The sequence below is a fragment of the Ostrinia nubilalis genome, chromosome 26 (assembly GCF_963855985.1).
Source record: "Ostrinia nubilalis chromosome 26, ilOstNubi1.1, whole genome shotgun sequence".
NCBI classification, from domain to species: Eukaryota; Metazoa; Arthropoda; class Insecta; order Lepidoptera; family Crambidae; genus Ostrinia; species Ostrinia nubilalis.
Genome location: NC_087113.1, coordinates 8,958,177 through 8,972,233, shown reverse-complemented (window position 1 = coordinate 8,972,233; position 14,057 = coordinate 8,958,177). Strand labels below are relative to the sequence as shown.

At 37.5% G+C, this 14,057-nt stretch overlaps 2 protein-coding genes and 1 non-coding gene across 3 annotated transcripts; 1 reads left to right on the top strand and 2 right to left on the bottom strand.

The window, feature by feature from the left end:
• The first annotated feature begins 2,744 nt into the window (after nt 1-2,744).
• Nucleotides 2,745-2,816, top strand: Trnap-agg (transfer RNA proline (anticodon AGG)). The gene has a single exon. It is a non-coding gene; the product is annotated as a tRNA-Pro (tRNA).
• Nucleotides 2,817-3,257: 441 nt separating this feature from the next.
• LOC135084525 (uncharacterized) lies at nt 3,258-5,018 on the bottom strand. Its single transcript, XM_063979294.1, has 2 exons — nt 4,713-5,018; nt 3,258-4,243 (listed from the first exon to the last, which is right to left on the bottom strand). Exon 2 carries the CDS (start codon nt 4,215-4,217, stop codon nt 3,321-3,323), a length of 897 nt encoding a protein of 298 aa, XP_063835364.1. The 5' UTR covers nt 4,218-4,243; nt 4,713-5,018; the 3' UTR covers nt 3,258-3,320.
• A 4,772-nt stretch (nt 5,019-9,790) lies between these two features.
• On the bottom strand, nt 9,791-13,485 carry LOC135084675 (uncharacterized). The gene is made up of 2 exons (XM_063979448.1): nt 13,274-13,485; nt 9,791-10,655 (listed from the first exon to the last, which is right to left on the bottom strand). Exon 2 carries the CDS (start codon nt 10,644-10,646, stop codon nt 9,819-9,821), a length of 828 nt encoding a protein of 275 aa, XP_063835518.1. The 5' UTR covers nt 10,647-10,655; nt 13,274-13,485; the 3' UTR covers nt 9,791-9,818.
• Between the last annotated feature and the right edge of the window lie 572 nt (nt 13,486-14,057).

Below are 14,057 nucleotides of genomic sequence, written 5' to 3'. Positions count from 1 at the left end.
GCATGAACTATCGGAAAGCTTTATTACATCCTAGTAGGCTTTCTATTTATCAAAATTCACGCATTAAATATTACCTAAATTCAATGAATTTTCGGTCGGGATTATTCCCACCTCTCGTTCCCACCGCCGCAACTCCTGTGTAGCCAGGATCTACAGCTTGACCGCCAATAAAAACACAACTAGTGAAGGTCAAGTTTGTCCCGGGGGAAATTATAGGGGGAAGTGAGTTTTAGGTTATTCCAACCCAACTTGAGACTCTGAGAACAAACCGATAAGACGTGCATGCGCACCTTATCATCCTTTAGTCTCCAAAGCAAGAGCATGACCCTCTCTAATTTACCAGAGGCAATTGGAGGATTTCTATTCTATTCTGTGATCTTGACGAGGAGGCAGCAAAGTTCTGGAATGGAGGACACGTACCGGCAAACGCAGCATCAAAGGACGTCCACTCCACAAATCCAGAGGACAAACGACCTCTTAGAGGTAGCAGGAAGGCGCTGGATGCAGGCCGCCACCAACCGGCCAATTTGGCAATCATTGAGGCGGCCTATGTTCAGCAGTGGACATCTTGTGGCTGAAATGATGATGATGATGAATCTATCTTTATTAAGGCGTAATAATCCACCAAACCTGCTTCTAAGTTACTTTCTGATTTCATATTATATCGAAGTACCTACCTTCTTATTAATATACCTATCCACAATGGCCGGTTGGTGTCGGTGGTGAAAGGTAGCAGGAAGGCGCTGGATTCCTCTCCTCCTCTACCAGAGGTCTTCAGTCATTGTGCAGGAAATCATTGGAGGAGGCCTATGTTCAGCAGTGGGGACGTCCTATGGCTGAAATGATGATGATGATAATATATACCTATCAACACCAAAGGCAGAGTCACTGACTCACCGTTGTCGGTCGGTGGACGTCCAGTGACTTAAATGATGATGATTATGATGATGAAGATGCACAGCATAAAGGTTAGACATTCTGTGCTACAGGTGACATAACGTCTCTCACACTTTGCACCAGCATCAACCATGTAGATCGCAATCTATATTTTTTGCGTGAGAGCTAAAATTTCACTCCGACAATGAGTTTGGGCTGCCCGTGGGATCTATTGTTCATTATCTATTCGTTTAATTATGTAATTGGTCACATCTAGTGATGCAATACGAATACGTTATTCGTCTTGTCGTTAATATGCGCGAATGTAGACGAATAAATCTGCGATATTTATGTGTTTTGGAAACATTAAAATGGTATTAGAGCAGTTATATTCCATTTAAGTAGATGTTGTATAAGAAAGCTAATTAAACTTTGACGTTAATCTTAGTGAAATACAATAAAATTGACATAAAAAAAGGAGAAGTAATTCGGCGTAGTATTATCAAAAGCCACGAAAGTTGTTCATACGAGTACTTAGGTAGAGCCTGATAATTATAGCTATTTAAGCGTCCATTGTCTTTATTTTGTGTTAAACATTCTATATGGTTGTAAGAAGCTTCATTAGGTACGTATGTTTCGAGCGAGAAAAGACTATCAGACTCATCATGAGCCAATATAGATGAGTGTTTTTTTTTAATTTACCCAACCCGCAGTTGAATTTGGTGGACCTACTGTACGCAGGTGCAACGTCAAAGCATATTTTGTCATATTCGTATACGAATTCGTAAAACATTCACCAATCACATCACTAGTCCTATTGTTTTAGTGAATTGACCTCAATAAGATGTACGATAAAATAATATTTACAATGTGCATGTCAGAACGGATGTGGTTCCTTGTAACATTTTATATTATTTTTAATTCAATTAAATTGTTTTGCATTGCCGTGTGGTGACGGCAGAGTAGAATATATTTGTCACCAACCCCTACTCTTCCCGCGGGTGTCGTAAGAGGCGACTTAGGGACTACACATCAAACAGAGAACGGGCAGCAGCGCTCTCTGAAAATCAATCTTTTAAACTGCGATCTCCAACCTGCCTGCCAAGCGTGGGGATTATGGAAAAACCCTCCACTATAGTGGAGGAGGCTCATAGTCCAGCAGTGGACTGTAAAGGGCTGTTGATGATGATAATGATGTAATTGTTTTACTGTAATTACTTACAGTTAAAATCACTATGTGCCCTGCCCATTGCCATTTCAGCTTGCCTATCCGTCGGGCTATGTCAGCGACTATAGTTCGTTTACGGATCTCCTTATCTCTGATTCGATCTCGTAAAGAAACACCGAGAATAGCCTATTTTATAATTTTTTTTTAAAAAGATACTTAATTATTGTTAAAAATTTAGGAAAAACTTTTTTATCATCTTTTTATTAAAGTTGTAAATAAAACAACAACACCCAATAAACAGTAGTAACATGTAATTTCGTTTAATAAGGTAGTTTATCGAGTTAGAAGTAATTTTATTTACAATAAAGTTTATTTTATTAAAATGCTCATTTATTATTTTTTATATTATTTATAATCTAACTATTGGAACATTAGTACTGCTAATTACTTATTAAGTTATTGTTTATTTATACAAAAGGCTAGATAGAGTATTGATCAATCACAAATTGATATTTATTTTCTTGTTTCAAGTTATCATATATTGCGATAACTCACCTTATTATTGCATAAGCCATACAATATATTACCTTACGCCCATAAACTTATGGTTTAAAAGTACATTAGCAGTATTCCAATTACAAACAACATAAAATAGCACACTAGTGACGTTTGGTCAATAATTTCGGACATCTGTTCAACCGGCTCGTTGGTCTAGGGGTATGATTTTCGCTTAGGGTGCGAGAGGTCCCGGGTTCAAATCCCGGACGAGCCCACTCCCTTTTTGCATTTTTATTTTTTTATCAAGTACCTACGTAGGTATATTTTTTCTTGATTATGTTGTGTTATCATATTTTTATCATTTATGGTAGTTTAAAAATATTTTTCTTTGAGAAAAGTATTGATAATATGCAAGTTATCTTTAAAATATGTAGTAGAGAATTAAGAATTCATATTGTGTTCATGATAATTATTTATTAAATTCTTATTTGGTATTGTTTTAGGTCTATCATTTATTGTATCAAAAAGTAATTATTTATTAAATTAGTATTTCAATGAATTTAGAAGTTGAATGGTAAAAAATCCATTTGGCCACTTAACGCCATCTATTGGTGCTCCAAGGAACTAACACGTCGTGAATGATCTATCTATATTGACAAACCTTCACGTTGCTTTATACAGCAATATTAGGGATTTTCAGTGAAATAAAACGCCATTTAGTAAAAAAATATATTACACTTAGTCACAAACGTCACAAAATCATAAAATATAATGTAATTTAGATGCTAGACATGAAATAATCATCTGGGGGGCACGGATCGTTGTTATCAACAGGTTTATATCTATAAATCTTGCCTTTAGTTCCAATAACTATGTTATTTTTAGTGTCAAACGCCATGCCGGTGATTTTAAAACCCAGTTGTCCTATTTTAACTGGCAGAATGCTTTTCGTGAATAATCTAAAGAGGGAGCCCTTCACAGCAACTATTGCTTCATCGTTGTTATTCAGCTGCAAAATATACTTCAGTTCTCTAGTAAAACCTTTGTATTGGATAGGCTCGTAGAAATCAATAGAGAAGAAGTACAATCTTCCGTCTACATACTCGTAAAAAGCGTTTCCTTTGCTATCTAAAACGAAACTGTACGCCTTGGGAATCTTCTCGTACCTTTTAACCGCTGCAGAGCCGTTCATAAATCTAAAAATTTCGTGGTTTGATCCAGTAGCAATGTACATTTGATTGTCAGTTTTTTCAATGAATATCCCTCTGACATCATCGTCACCTATAGGCCTTTCTGCTGTGATTTCTGTTCTAGAATAATCATAAGTGATGAGTCCCTGATTTGTGCCTATATAGATGACGTTGTTCGCCACATCTATGCCCACACATTGGCCGTTGATGTCATCAGAAACTGGCAGTTCTTTGATTCCCAAAGATCCATGCTTTAGTAGATGTATGCCTTTCGTGTAGTTTCTTTTATGAAGGATGAAAAATATGTGCTCAGTTCTGGGATCTATGACAATTCCTGTAGGATAGCCATCGATGGTAGCTATGAGCTGTCGTTTGTAGTATTCGTTGCCGATCTTCGTCTTCTCACATTTTTCCGTCTTATTCTGTTGTATGAGCAGGAAAAGGATGGGTAGTATACCAGTGATAGCTGCCTTTAATGTGTGCATACTGGGCACATGTCAGTTTTGCTTTGCTGGAAAATAAATAGATAATTAGTTAACTGTTTACTTAAAGAAATGTTTTATAAGGAATTACGTCAATTTTCTAGCTAAAGGCACTGGTTAACGTTCAGTCTTTATTTATTTATTATTATTAATCTACTAAATGCTGGAAAAAAAACGAAAATTTGATGATAAATAATTCAAAGACTAAACAAAAACTTCGATAAAAAGTTACTGAATAGTTTTCATCAATAACTGTACCTACACTTATAATATGCCTAGTTTTTTCCCTGACTGGTTCCTATATATTTACCAAAATCTTACTAATTTCTAAATAGGTACGGGACTGTTCCCACCGCTGCAACTACTGTGTAGCCAGGATCTACAGCTTGACCGCCAATAAAAACCCAAGAAGGTCAAGTTTGTCCCGGGGGAAAGTTAAACTGTCATTGGGCCCGCAACGAACATAATCTATTTCTAAATAGTTAAAAGGAACTGTACCTTATAAAGGTCTGCGTCCACCACAGTCGGGATTCGTAATAAGTTTGGCCAATGTCTCATAAGGCAGGCTTGGCTTTATAAAACATCACCACCATTGTGTCATCTGTCCATCTGTAAACATAGTGTGGGATTGTAAACATGAACTAATGCAGTTCACAGGGTGTTCAATTTTCAGGTTTATTGGTGCTAGAGAAAGTTTTGAAATCTTACTTAAAAAATGAAGTCGATGGAGCACATGATGTCGTGCCCTGCGTGCCCAAACAACTGCACGCAGGAAAATTTAATGAAAGCTACTGACAACGCTACTCTTGTGGCGGAGTTTTGGGCTGACACTGTGTAGGTTTGTTGTCGACACGACAAGAAGAAGATACTTAAAATAATATGTTTTTAGAACAATTCAAATGTCACAACAGAATAGACAATTTATAGAAGTAATATTTAAGGAAGGTGACGTCATACTTAAACGACCAGACAAGTAAATAATACATCCGTAGAAAAGAAATATGAGTAAACAGTAATATGTATACTTTTAAAGGCCATTAGTCTATGAATTAGTATTCGTGTTCTACAAACTGACATTATTCTGTCCCCTACAAGATTCGAACAGGCAATCATCCGACGTTGTAATCTACAATGTGAAGTAAAAGTCCAGGCGGCCTTTCGTTGGGGCAAACATGTCTCCAAAGCGCAATTACCTAATTGGTTTTATTGTGCGGGTATCGAACCCGCAACCTCGGCCATAGTACCTAGTCCGGGATGCGAACTTAAAGGATCAGGCGACCATAAAAGATAAATTGTTTAAATACTTCATCATCATCATCTCAGCCATAGGACGTCCACTGCTGAACATAGGCTTCCCCCTAATGCTTTCCATGTTGCCCGGTTGGTAGCGGCCTGCGTCCAGCGCCTTCCTGCTACCTTTGTGATGTCGTCGGTCCACCTTGGTTTAAATACTTACTTGATGAAATCAAATTACGAGTAATCTTTTTTAACTGTTGTCTTCTTCTAAAGAATCACCTTCCTTGTTATGTAACTCAGTCGAAATACTGCCTTTTGGTACCACAACTGGGAAGCTCTTGGCCTGTTCTCAATTGGCGGAAAGTGATGATCAATTGAAGTGGAAGCGACCTTCACTCGGAGTCCTCAACCACATAAAACTTATCTTACTTCCAGTTGCCGAAACACAGCATTGCTGGTAACATTTTTGTGATAGCGAAATAATGAAATGAACGGACTTTAATGCTAAAGAATGTTAAAGAAATAATAGGTATAATACACTTGCGAGCAAAAGTATGGAATCACTTACATGAAGTTGTTTCCACGCGATCTTGTGTACTAACCAATTTGTTAGTAACAAAAAAAGTAGCACCATTTTAAAGATTAAACTTTTAACTTTAAATTGATACCAAATTCATTTTAATCACACCAGTATTTAAAAAGATATCCCGGCTGATGTGAAGAAGTAAGGAAAAAGACATGTATCAACTGTTTGATACGTCGCGAGTTGCGGCCTATTTACCCCCCATAAAAGCAAGTGTTTTCGGATTTTTGCTTTCACACGTTGATCCATACACATCTCCGCTTCTTTTGACACTTTACCTGGGATTCTACACCTTCAGAAGCAGCACAAATCGTTGCACTATTGCAAGAAGGGCTCAGCCAGCGGGCTGTCGCACGTCAGCTCCACATAAGCCAATCCTGGGTTTCGAAAGTTTGAAGGCGCTTTCGGGATACCGGTGGCTTTATCCCGAGACCAAGTTCTGAACATTGCCGGTGCACATCGCAGAGGGAAAACCTCAGAAATCAGCAAGAGCTCAGAAATGTTCGTAGGATAGCTGTTAGCAAGTGGACAGTTTGTCTAAGATATAAACAATAGAATTTCACTCCAAAAAGGCCTGCCACAGGCTTGAAACTGACGGCAGGTCACCGATAAGCACGCTTTCAATTTGCTCCTACACATCTCGATGGGAAGTCGAGCAAGCCACCCCCATAAGCCAATGTTTTAGCGAACCAGCACTGCACAAATCGCTCCCCAGGCCGTCTATAGACCCGACCTCTTCGACTGCTGCACTGCAAAAACAGTCTGCATTCATCGGAGAACAAAACTCGCCTCCATTACTCGCCTTCCGAGTGCGACCTAATTGAAAGCGTGCTTGTCGGTGACCTGCCGTCAGTTTCCAGCCTGTGGCAGGCCTTTTTGGAGTCAAATTTTATTGCTCATATCTTAGACGAACTGTCCACTCGCTAACAGCTATCCTACGAACATTTCTGAGCTCTTGCTGGACGTCGATACCAGTCAAATGACGATTTCATAGAGAGGTTGACATGTAAAAACGGTCATCCCTCTGCGATGTGCACCGGCGCTGTTGAGAACTTGGTCTCGGGATAAAGCCACCAGTCTCCCAAAAGCGTCTTAAAACTTTCGAAACCCAGGACTGGCTTATGTGGAGCTGACGTGCGACAGCCCGCTGGCTGAGCCCTTCTTGCAACAGTGCAACGATTTGTGCTGCTTCTGTAGCTGTAGAATCCCAGGTAAAGTGTCAAAAGAAGCCGAGATGTGTATGGATCAACGTGTGAACGCAAAAATCCGAAAACACGTGCTTTTATAGGGAGTAAATAGGTCGCAACTCGCGACGTATCAAACAGTTGGTACATGTCTTTTTTCTTACTTCTTCACATCAGCCGGGATATCTTTTTAAATACTGGTGTGATTTAAATGACTTTGGTATCAATTTAAAGTTAAAAGTTCAATCTTTAAAATGGTGCTACTTTTTTTGTTACTAACAAATTCGTTAGTACACAAGATCGCGTGGAAACAACTTCATGTAAGTGATTCCATACTTTTGCTCGCGAGTGTATAATAATACTAGGTAAGATGGTAAGTAGCTAGCCAAGCGGCCTTCATCATCATCAACAGCCCTTTACTCACTTACTTTGTCCACTGCTGGACTATGAGCCTCCTCCACTATAGTGGAGGGTTTTGCCATAATCTCCACGCTTGGCAGGCGGGTTGGAGATCGCAGTTTAAAATATTGATGTTTTTCAGAGAGCGCTGCTGCCCTTTCTCTGTTTGATGTGTAGTCCCTAAGTCGCCTCCTACGACACCCGCGGGAAGAGTAGGGGTTGGTGACAAATGTATTCTACTCTGCCGTCGCCACACGGCCACAAGCGGCCTTAGAACAAGCCAAAGTAACCAAACCGAGCAGAAATTTTGCTCCAACCATCTGGTTTTGAGACAGACGGTTTTGCTGTTAAGATTGTTCTTGTGAACACCCTGTATAGAACAATTTAGAGTGTCTAGAAAAGTAGTGATGCAATATGTGTAATTTAGGTTCGCGTCACAAATCTAAACACGGTCTAGTTTATTATGAATTTTGATACTGTCCATAGATAGCCCTCGAGTTTGCCAGTCGTTTGTCTGAAGAACCTCTCTAAATAGTCTGGTAAGTATTTTTAAAAACTTACTGATTGTTTTTTATTAATTGCTGTAATAATTGGATAGTTGATACCACCAATCAATGGCCATGTTTTCTGAGTTGATATCATAGGCTTAAAATTCTAATTGATTTAGTAGGTAACGATAATACTGTACGAGTAGGTAGGTAATAGGTAGGAAAACTTAGTTTCAATTAATAAGTATGTGCTGTTAAAATGAGATTCTTTCATAGATTTCTTTTGGTAATTTGATATTTAATAGACGAGCTGATTTCAATTTTGTCATCTAATTTGTCACTATGCTATTATTCTTCCTCTAACACACCACTTGATCAGGGAATCGAACCCAGTGTTGTGTTTGGAACATGACTCTTTAAAACAGTTATCAAGATAGAGTTCGGTAGAAGTACCTATCCCATAATTACCTGCATGTAATCGAAGTTTTTTCCTAAGTTTAGGAGACTTTTCCCACCTCTCGTTCCCACCGCTGCAACTCCTGTGTAGCCAGGATCTACAGCTTGACCGCCAATTAAAACCCAACCAGTGAAGGTCAAGTTTGTCCCTAAGTTTCCCATGGATGTCGTAAGTGGCGACTATAGGAGAATATGCGAACGACAGGCCTCCCCAACCCGTCTGGCCAGCGTGGGGAGTGTATGCCAAATCCTCCATTTGCCTCTGGTAATTTTTTTCTTTTCTTTTCTTTATTTTTAAATTATTAATAAAAAATAAAAATTAGAGAGGGTCGTGCTCCTGCAGTGGAGACTATAATATGACCTGAGTTATTTGAAGTTTCTAATAAATAACAAATTATTTTCTTTATTGAAAAAGTTTTGATTGATTATGGATGACATGGCACTTGATGTGATTGATTGATCGTTAGTGATTATGTGAAAGTTATAGCCGATGACATTTCTTTGATGTTTAATTAATTTTGCATTGGTAAAGGGCTAGAGTTTAAGTCATTTTCTCGTCAACGAACGTATTTTGTTTTTTCTATTATTTTTGTACCAACTGAGGTTACAAATCTAGTGTCAGATATTATGAGGCGCCATTATTTATAGGCGTCTAGGAATTTTCCAAAGCATCTAATCACAAAACTTTTCCTTACAATCAGGTTAATTCAAGCCTGAAATTAAATTGGGTACAAATAAACAAAGTGATTTGACTGCAGTGATTTATGTAGACCACATGGGAATCGAACCTAGACCCGTCAGATCAGGAAAATCTTTATTTATTACCACTAGGCCACGGAGTATCTATGAAAACTTCTTCTCTATCTTAGATAGATAATCTTCATAAAATGCTAATGCGCCTAATGCTAAAATGATGGTAATCTTACATCACTAAACGGGACTATTCCCACCTCTCGTTCTCACCACTGCAACTCCTGTGTAGCATCTACAGCTTGACCGCCACAAAAACCCAACCAATGAAGGTCAAGTTTGTCCCAGGGGAAAGTTAAACTGTCATTGGACCCGCAACGAAATTAATCAGAAGAATCTTACATCACTAGTCTTTTACTTTGTCAAACTGTCAGAATGTGTGGGAAAAACTTAGTCGATGGTATATTATTTGAAGTGCCTCTCATTTCTCGTACTTACCATCCATCTAGAAACACACATGGATAGGTCTTGTAAATAAAATTAGTTTCTAAAATCAGTCTTTATTCGCCTATTCGCACTCATCCGCACTGTACTTATAGATTACCCCATTGCTTGCTAAATACATGTCGTCCCCATCAAACGTTATTCCTGATGGAATAAAGTCCAGATTCATCAGCTTCCTTGGAATCATCGAGTCGGGTCTCAATTGGTATAGCCCATCATTTGCTGCCAAAACTACCCTGTTATTACCATCTACCGTCATCGCTCTAGCTGTGTTTCTTCCAATACCAGCAAATTCAATAGGCTCCTGAAAATCTTTCAACAGAACCTTAACATACTTAGCATTACATTCATAATAAATATTATCATCAGAATCTACAGCTAAAATGAAGGCACAGGGTATATTGTCAATCTTTTTTTTCTCGTTTTTCTTCAAATTGATACTGTACACCTCATTGTCAGGGTAAATGACTGCGTATAGCTCATCATTGTGCTCTGGTTTGTACAGCATGACAATATCTTCGTCTTTGAGGCTCAAGAAGTGTGCCTTATCAGTTTTGTTCAATACATTCAAGCCATCATCGCTAGCTATATAAACCTTGTTGTTTTTAGCGTCTACCGCAGCCGCTTGACCGTGGACATTGTCGATTTTCATGGGCATTCCGTTTCTTAGGAAGTACTGGTCCATTTTGGTCTGCTCATCATCATTGTGGAGAGAATCTAGGTCAATTAGAGTGAAGAATATGTCTTTATTATTTGGGTTGATGGCGAGGTTGGTGGGCAGGCCCTTTATGGTCAAAATGGCGGTCCTCTCGTAGTTTTGGCCGTCGTACACGTAGGCACACGGTTCTGATGCCACTGACGATATTGCGATCAGTAACAGGTATCTCAGCATTGTGGTATTCTGCAATGAATTTCGGTGGTTAGAAAATGGTTTTGACGTTAACTTAATTTTTAATGACTGAACTATAAACTACTGGACCGATTTGGAAAATGATTTTAGCATTAGAATTCAACATTATTTCTTCTGAACATAGGCGGTACAAAGTTTGCCGGGTCAGCTAGTCTATCTAAATATTATGTAACTCAAAGGTGACTGACTGACTGACATAGTGATCTATCAACGCACAGCCCAAACCACTGGACGGATCGGGCTGAAAATTTGGCATGCATGTTATGACGTAGCCATTCGCTAAGAAAGGATTTTACGAAACTCCACCCTTAAGGGGGTAAAACGGGATCCTCGCGTACGAAGTCGCGGGCGGCCGCTAGTATAAAATTATAAACTATATTATTTCGTTTTAATTTTCAATAATTTTGGCAACTTAATAATGTATTAGTACATAAGTACTTAATTACTAGAATAAATGCTACATTCTACAAGTGATAGTATAATTTATTAAAATTAGAGCGATATCCAATAATAAAAATTAATTGCCTCAAATGCAGTTTAAAATCCGCGTGAAGTTAATGATAAGTACAATACTAAATAAACAATAATAATAATTGCAAAAGACAATAATTAATGCTGACCCAGTGATTTATTTATCAAATCAAACAATTATGAGGTACAGTCGACAGTACTTTAACATTATTTAATTCTCTTGCAATTTAGTACTTATTACAGTGTAATAAAGATGTCACAATGGTAAAATTTATGCTTGATATGCCATTTGTACAATTTTTTTTTCTGGTATTGTCAATAAATTAGGCAGTGAAAGTATTAATTAAGCCTCGTATAATAGAGGACAACGTCCTGCGACTAAAAATGTTTTTTTAAAGAAGCATTTAAGGCGAATTTAACTTACTAATATTATAGTAGATGCGAAAGTTTGGATTTCTGGATGTTTGTTACTCTTTCACGCAAAAACTAATGTACGGATTTTTATGAAACTTTACAGTATTATTGTTTATAACCCAGAATAACATATAGGCTATAATTTATGACGATCTGTGACAAACTAAATTTCACGCGGATGAAGCCGCGGGCAAAAGCTAGTATTTTCATAAATTAACTTAAGAGTAATGTCTGGTTTAATCAAAGCGGAGATGAGGCGAAGAGATGAGTGCAGTTCGGTTCTCGGATTGATGATTGATGATGAATGATGAGACACACGACTAGGGTTTCTGCTCGAGCTTTCTCGAACTCGAGAAAACTCGAGAAATTTGGCTTCATTCGAGACGAGAAAAAAATTACCGGAGCTCGAGGATACTCGAGTTTCGATTTTGAAGCTTTAATATTCTTGAAAGCCTATTTTCTTAGACAAAAGTAAGTTTTTAATTATTTAATCGGTCAACGTTGCTTTTAGACTGGCCTAGTCTTTCCTTTTTTAACTGATTTGATGTAAGAAGAAGTAATGATCTCAATCGAAACTAAGTAAAAATGTTCACCAACGAGTATGCTATATTTATTATGTATGTTTAATCGGACTGATTTAAAGACTGAAAAATTTGTTAACTAGACAGTCACCTTACCTAACAGACGTTAGGTTAGGTACTCGTGCCTCCTCGTAAAGTTTATTCAAGTCGTTATCTGTAAAATTTATTAAAAATATTTTTTGTTCATAAAAAAAACTATTTATCGTAATTTTGCTATTTGGACTTGTGTTCTTTAGAAAACAAGTGATTCAAGTGTAGCTCCAGATTTTTATTGTTATTTATCCTTAAAGAACACGCGACTTTATGACTTTTGCTATGATTATTAGTAAAAATTAATTATGAAAGAAGATTTTATTTTTTGTTTATTTCCTTACCAAAATAAGTGGTACTAAATTCTAATATTGATTGTTGTGCATAAAAGTAGGTATATTAGTTTTAAAAAAACCTGTTTTTATTAAATTTCAACCGATTTCAGCAGTTTTCATTAAAATACTCGAGACCCGAGAAAACTCGAGACTTTGGCCTCGAGAATTCTCGAAACTCGAGAAAAAAAATTGGTCGAGAAATCAGAAACCCTACACACGACTGACTATTCTACCCAAAAACGTTTAATTTGTAAAAGCCTTACGCCCGTATTCACAAACATTATTATGAGGTCTCACAGTGCGCGTGAGAGCTCTATTCAACGCTGTGCGTTCGATAAGCAAGTATCGTTTGTGAATACGGGCGCTAGGAGAGATGCCACACACTACTGAACACTAAAGCTGGGTTGCACCCATGGTGAAAAAAACCTGTTAAATTCCATACAAAAAGCACTGGTTATCGTTTTAGTTACGCTCAAAGTAGGTGGTGCAACTCAGCATTAGTTGAAACTAATTTAGATAGGTAATTTTGATTGAACTAATTTTGTTGAAATTCCCACAAAACAGAGATTTTTCAGATTTTAGGAAAATTACAACAAATAATGAAAATCGCACAAAAAATAATTGGTGCTATTGATCCAAATCCCTTAACATTAAAATCAACTTACATGACTTATAATTTTTCTTTCTATGATATGCCCTAATTTTTAAAGCTGACTTATTTCAGGCGTCGATTTTAATGTTTAATTTTTCACATTAATTAAATTAAATTAAAACTCACAAGTTAGGAATCCTTCGGCGACAACACTAGGCCCCAAACTGATTCTGTTTGTACCAGCACAAATAAATAAACCGAAATCTAGCACAGGTCAACGATCCTCTATCAAACAGGGCACTTAAACTGGCGGCATATTGACACGAATATATTCATAAATATGAATATAATGTAATATATTAGATTAACATTAAGTTTGTGTGTTTGTTTGTTTCGTAATGCCCGGTTTACAGTCTGTTAGCCTCTATATATGTGGTAAAAAGGAAGGAAGGAAGAAAATTATGCGCGTGTCCGTTATTCGGACGATTCGTTAAAATATCTTCGTGAATTCTTTTTGAATTGTTGCGATAGTTTGGGAATTTTGGATTGTCGGGGTTTGGAAATATGAGGGATTGCAAAATAATTGCTTAGTTTTGTTTAATGGGTGAAACTAGCTTTAAAATAAATAAATACATAGCAATTAATTTATTTCAGACCATTACACACGATTGCTTACACACATGCTTCGGTTTCACTCGCTTGAATTTCCATCTAATAATGCCTGGTCTTTGTTCTCAATTTTTATAGATGAAGGTAATAAATAAATATGCTTGTGTTCACCTCAATAGGTTCGAACCCGCGTTCCTTAATTTGATCTCGAGTCGGCCAATCCGACACCTCCATCGTTTATCATCATCTTCATTTCAGCCACAGGACGTCCACTGCTGAACATAGGCCTCCTCCAATAACTTCCACATCACCCGGTTAGATTTGATTGCATCCAGCGCCTTCCTGCTTTATGTTACCTTTA

Excerpts from the sequence above, each read along its gene's own strand:
- LOC135084525 (XM_063979294.1), bottom strand. The coding sequence starts at position 4,217 with ATGCACACATTAAAGGCAGCTATCACTGGTATACTACCCATCCTTTTC.
- LOC135084675 (XM_063979448.1), bottom strand. The coding sequence starts at position 10,646 with ATGCTGAGATACCTGTTACTGATCGCAATATCGTCAGTGGCATCAGAA.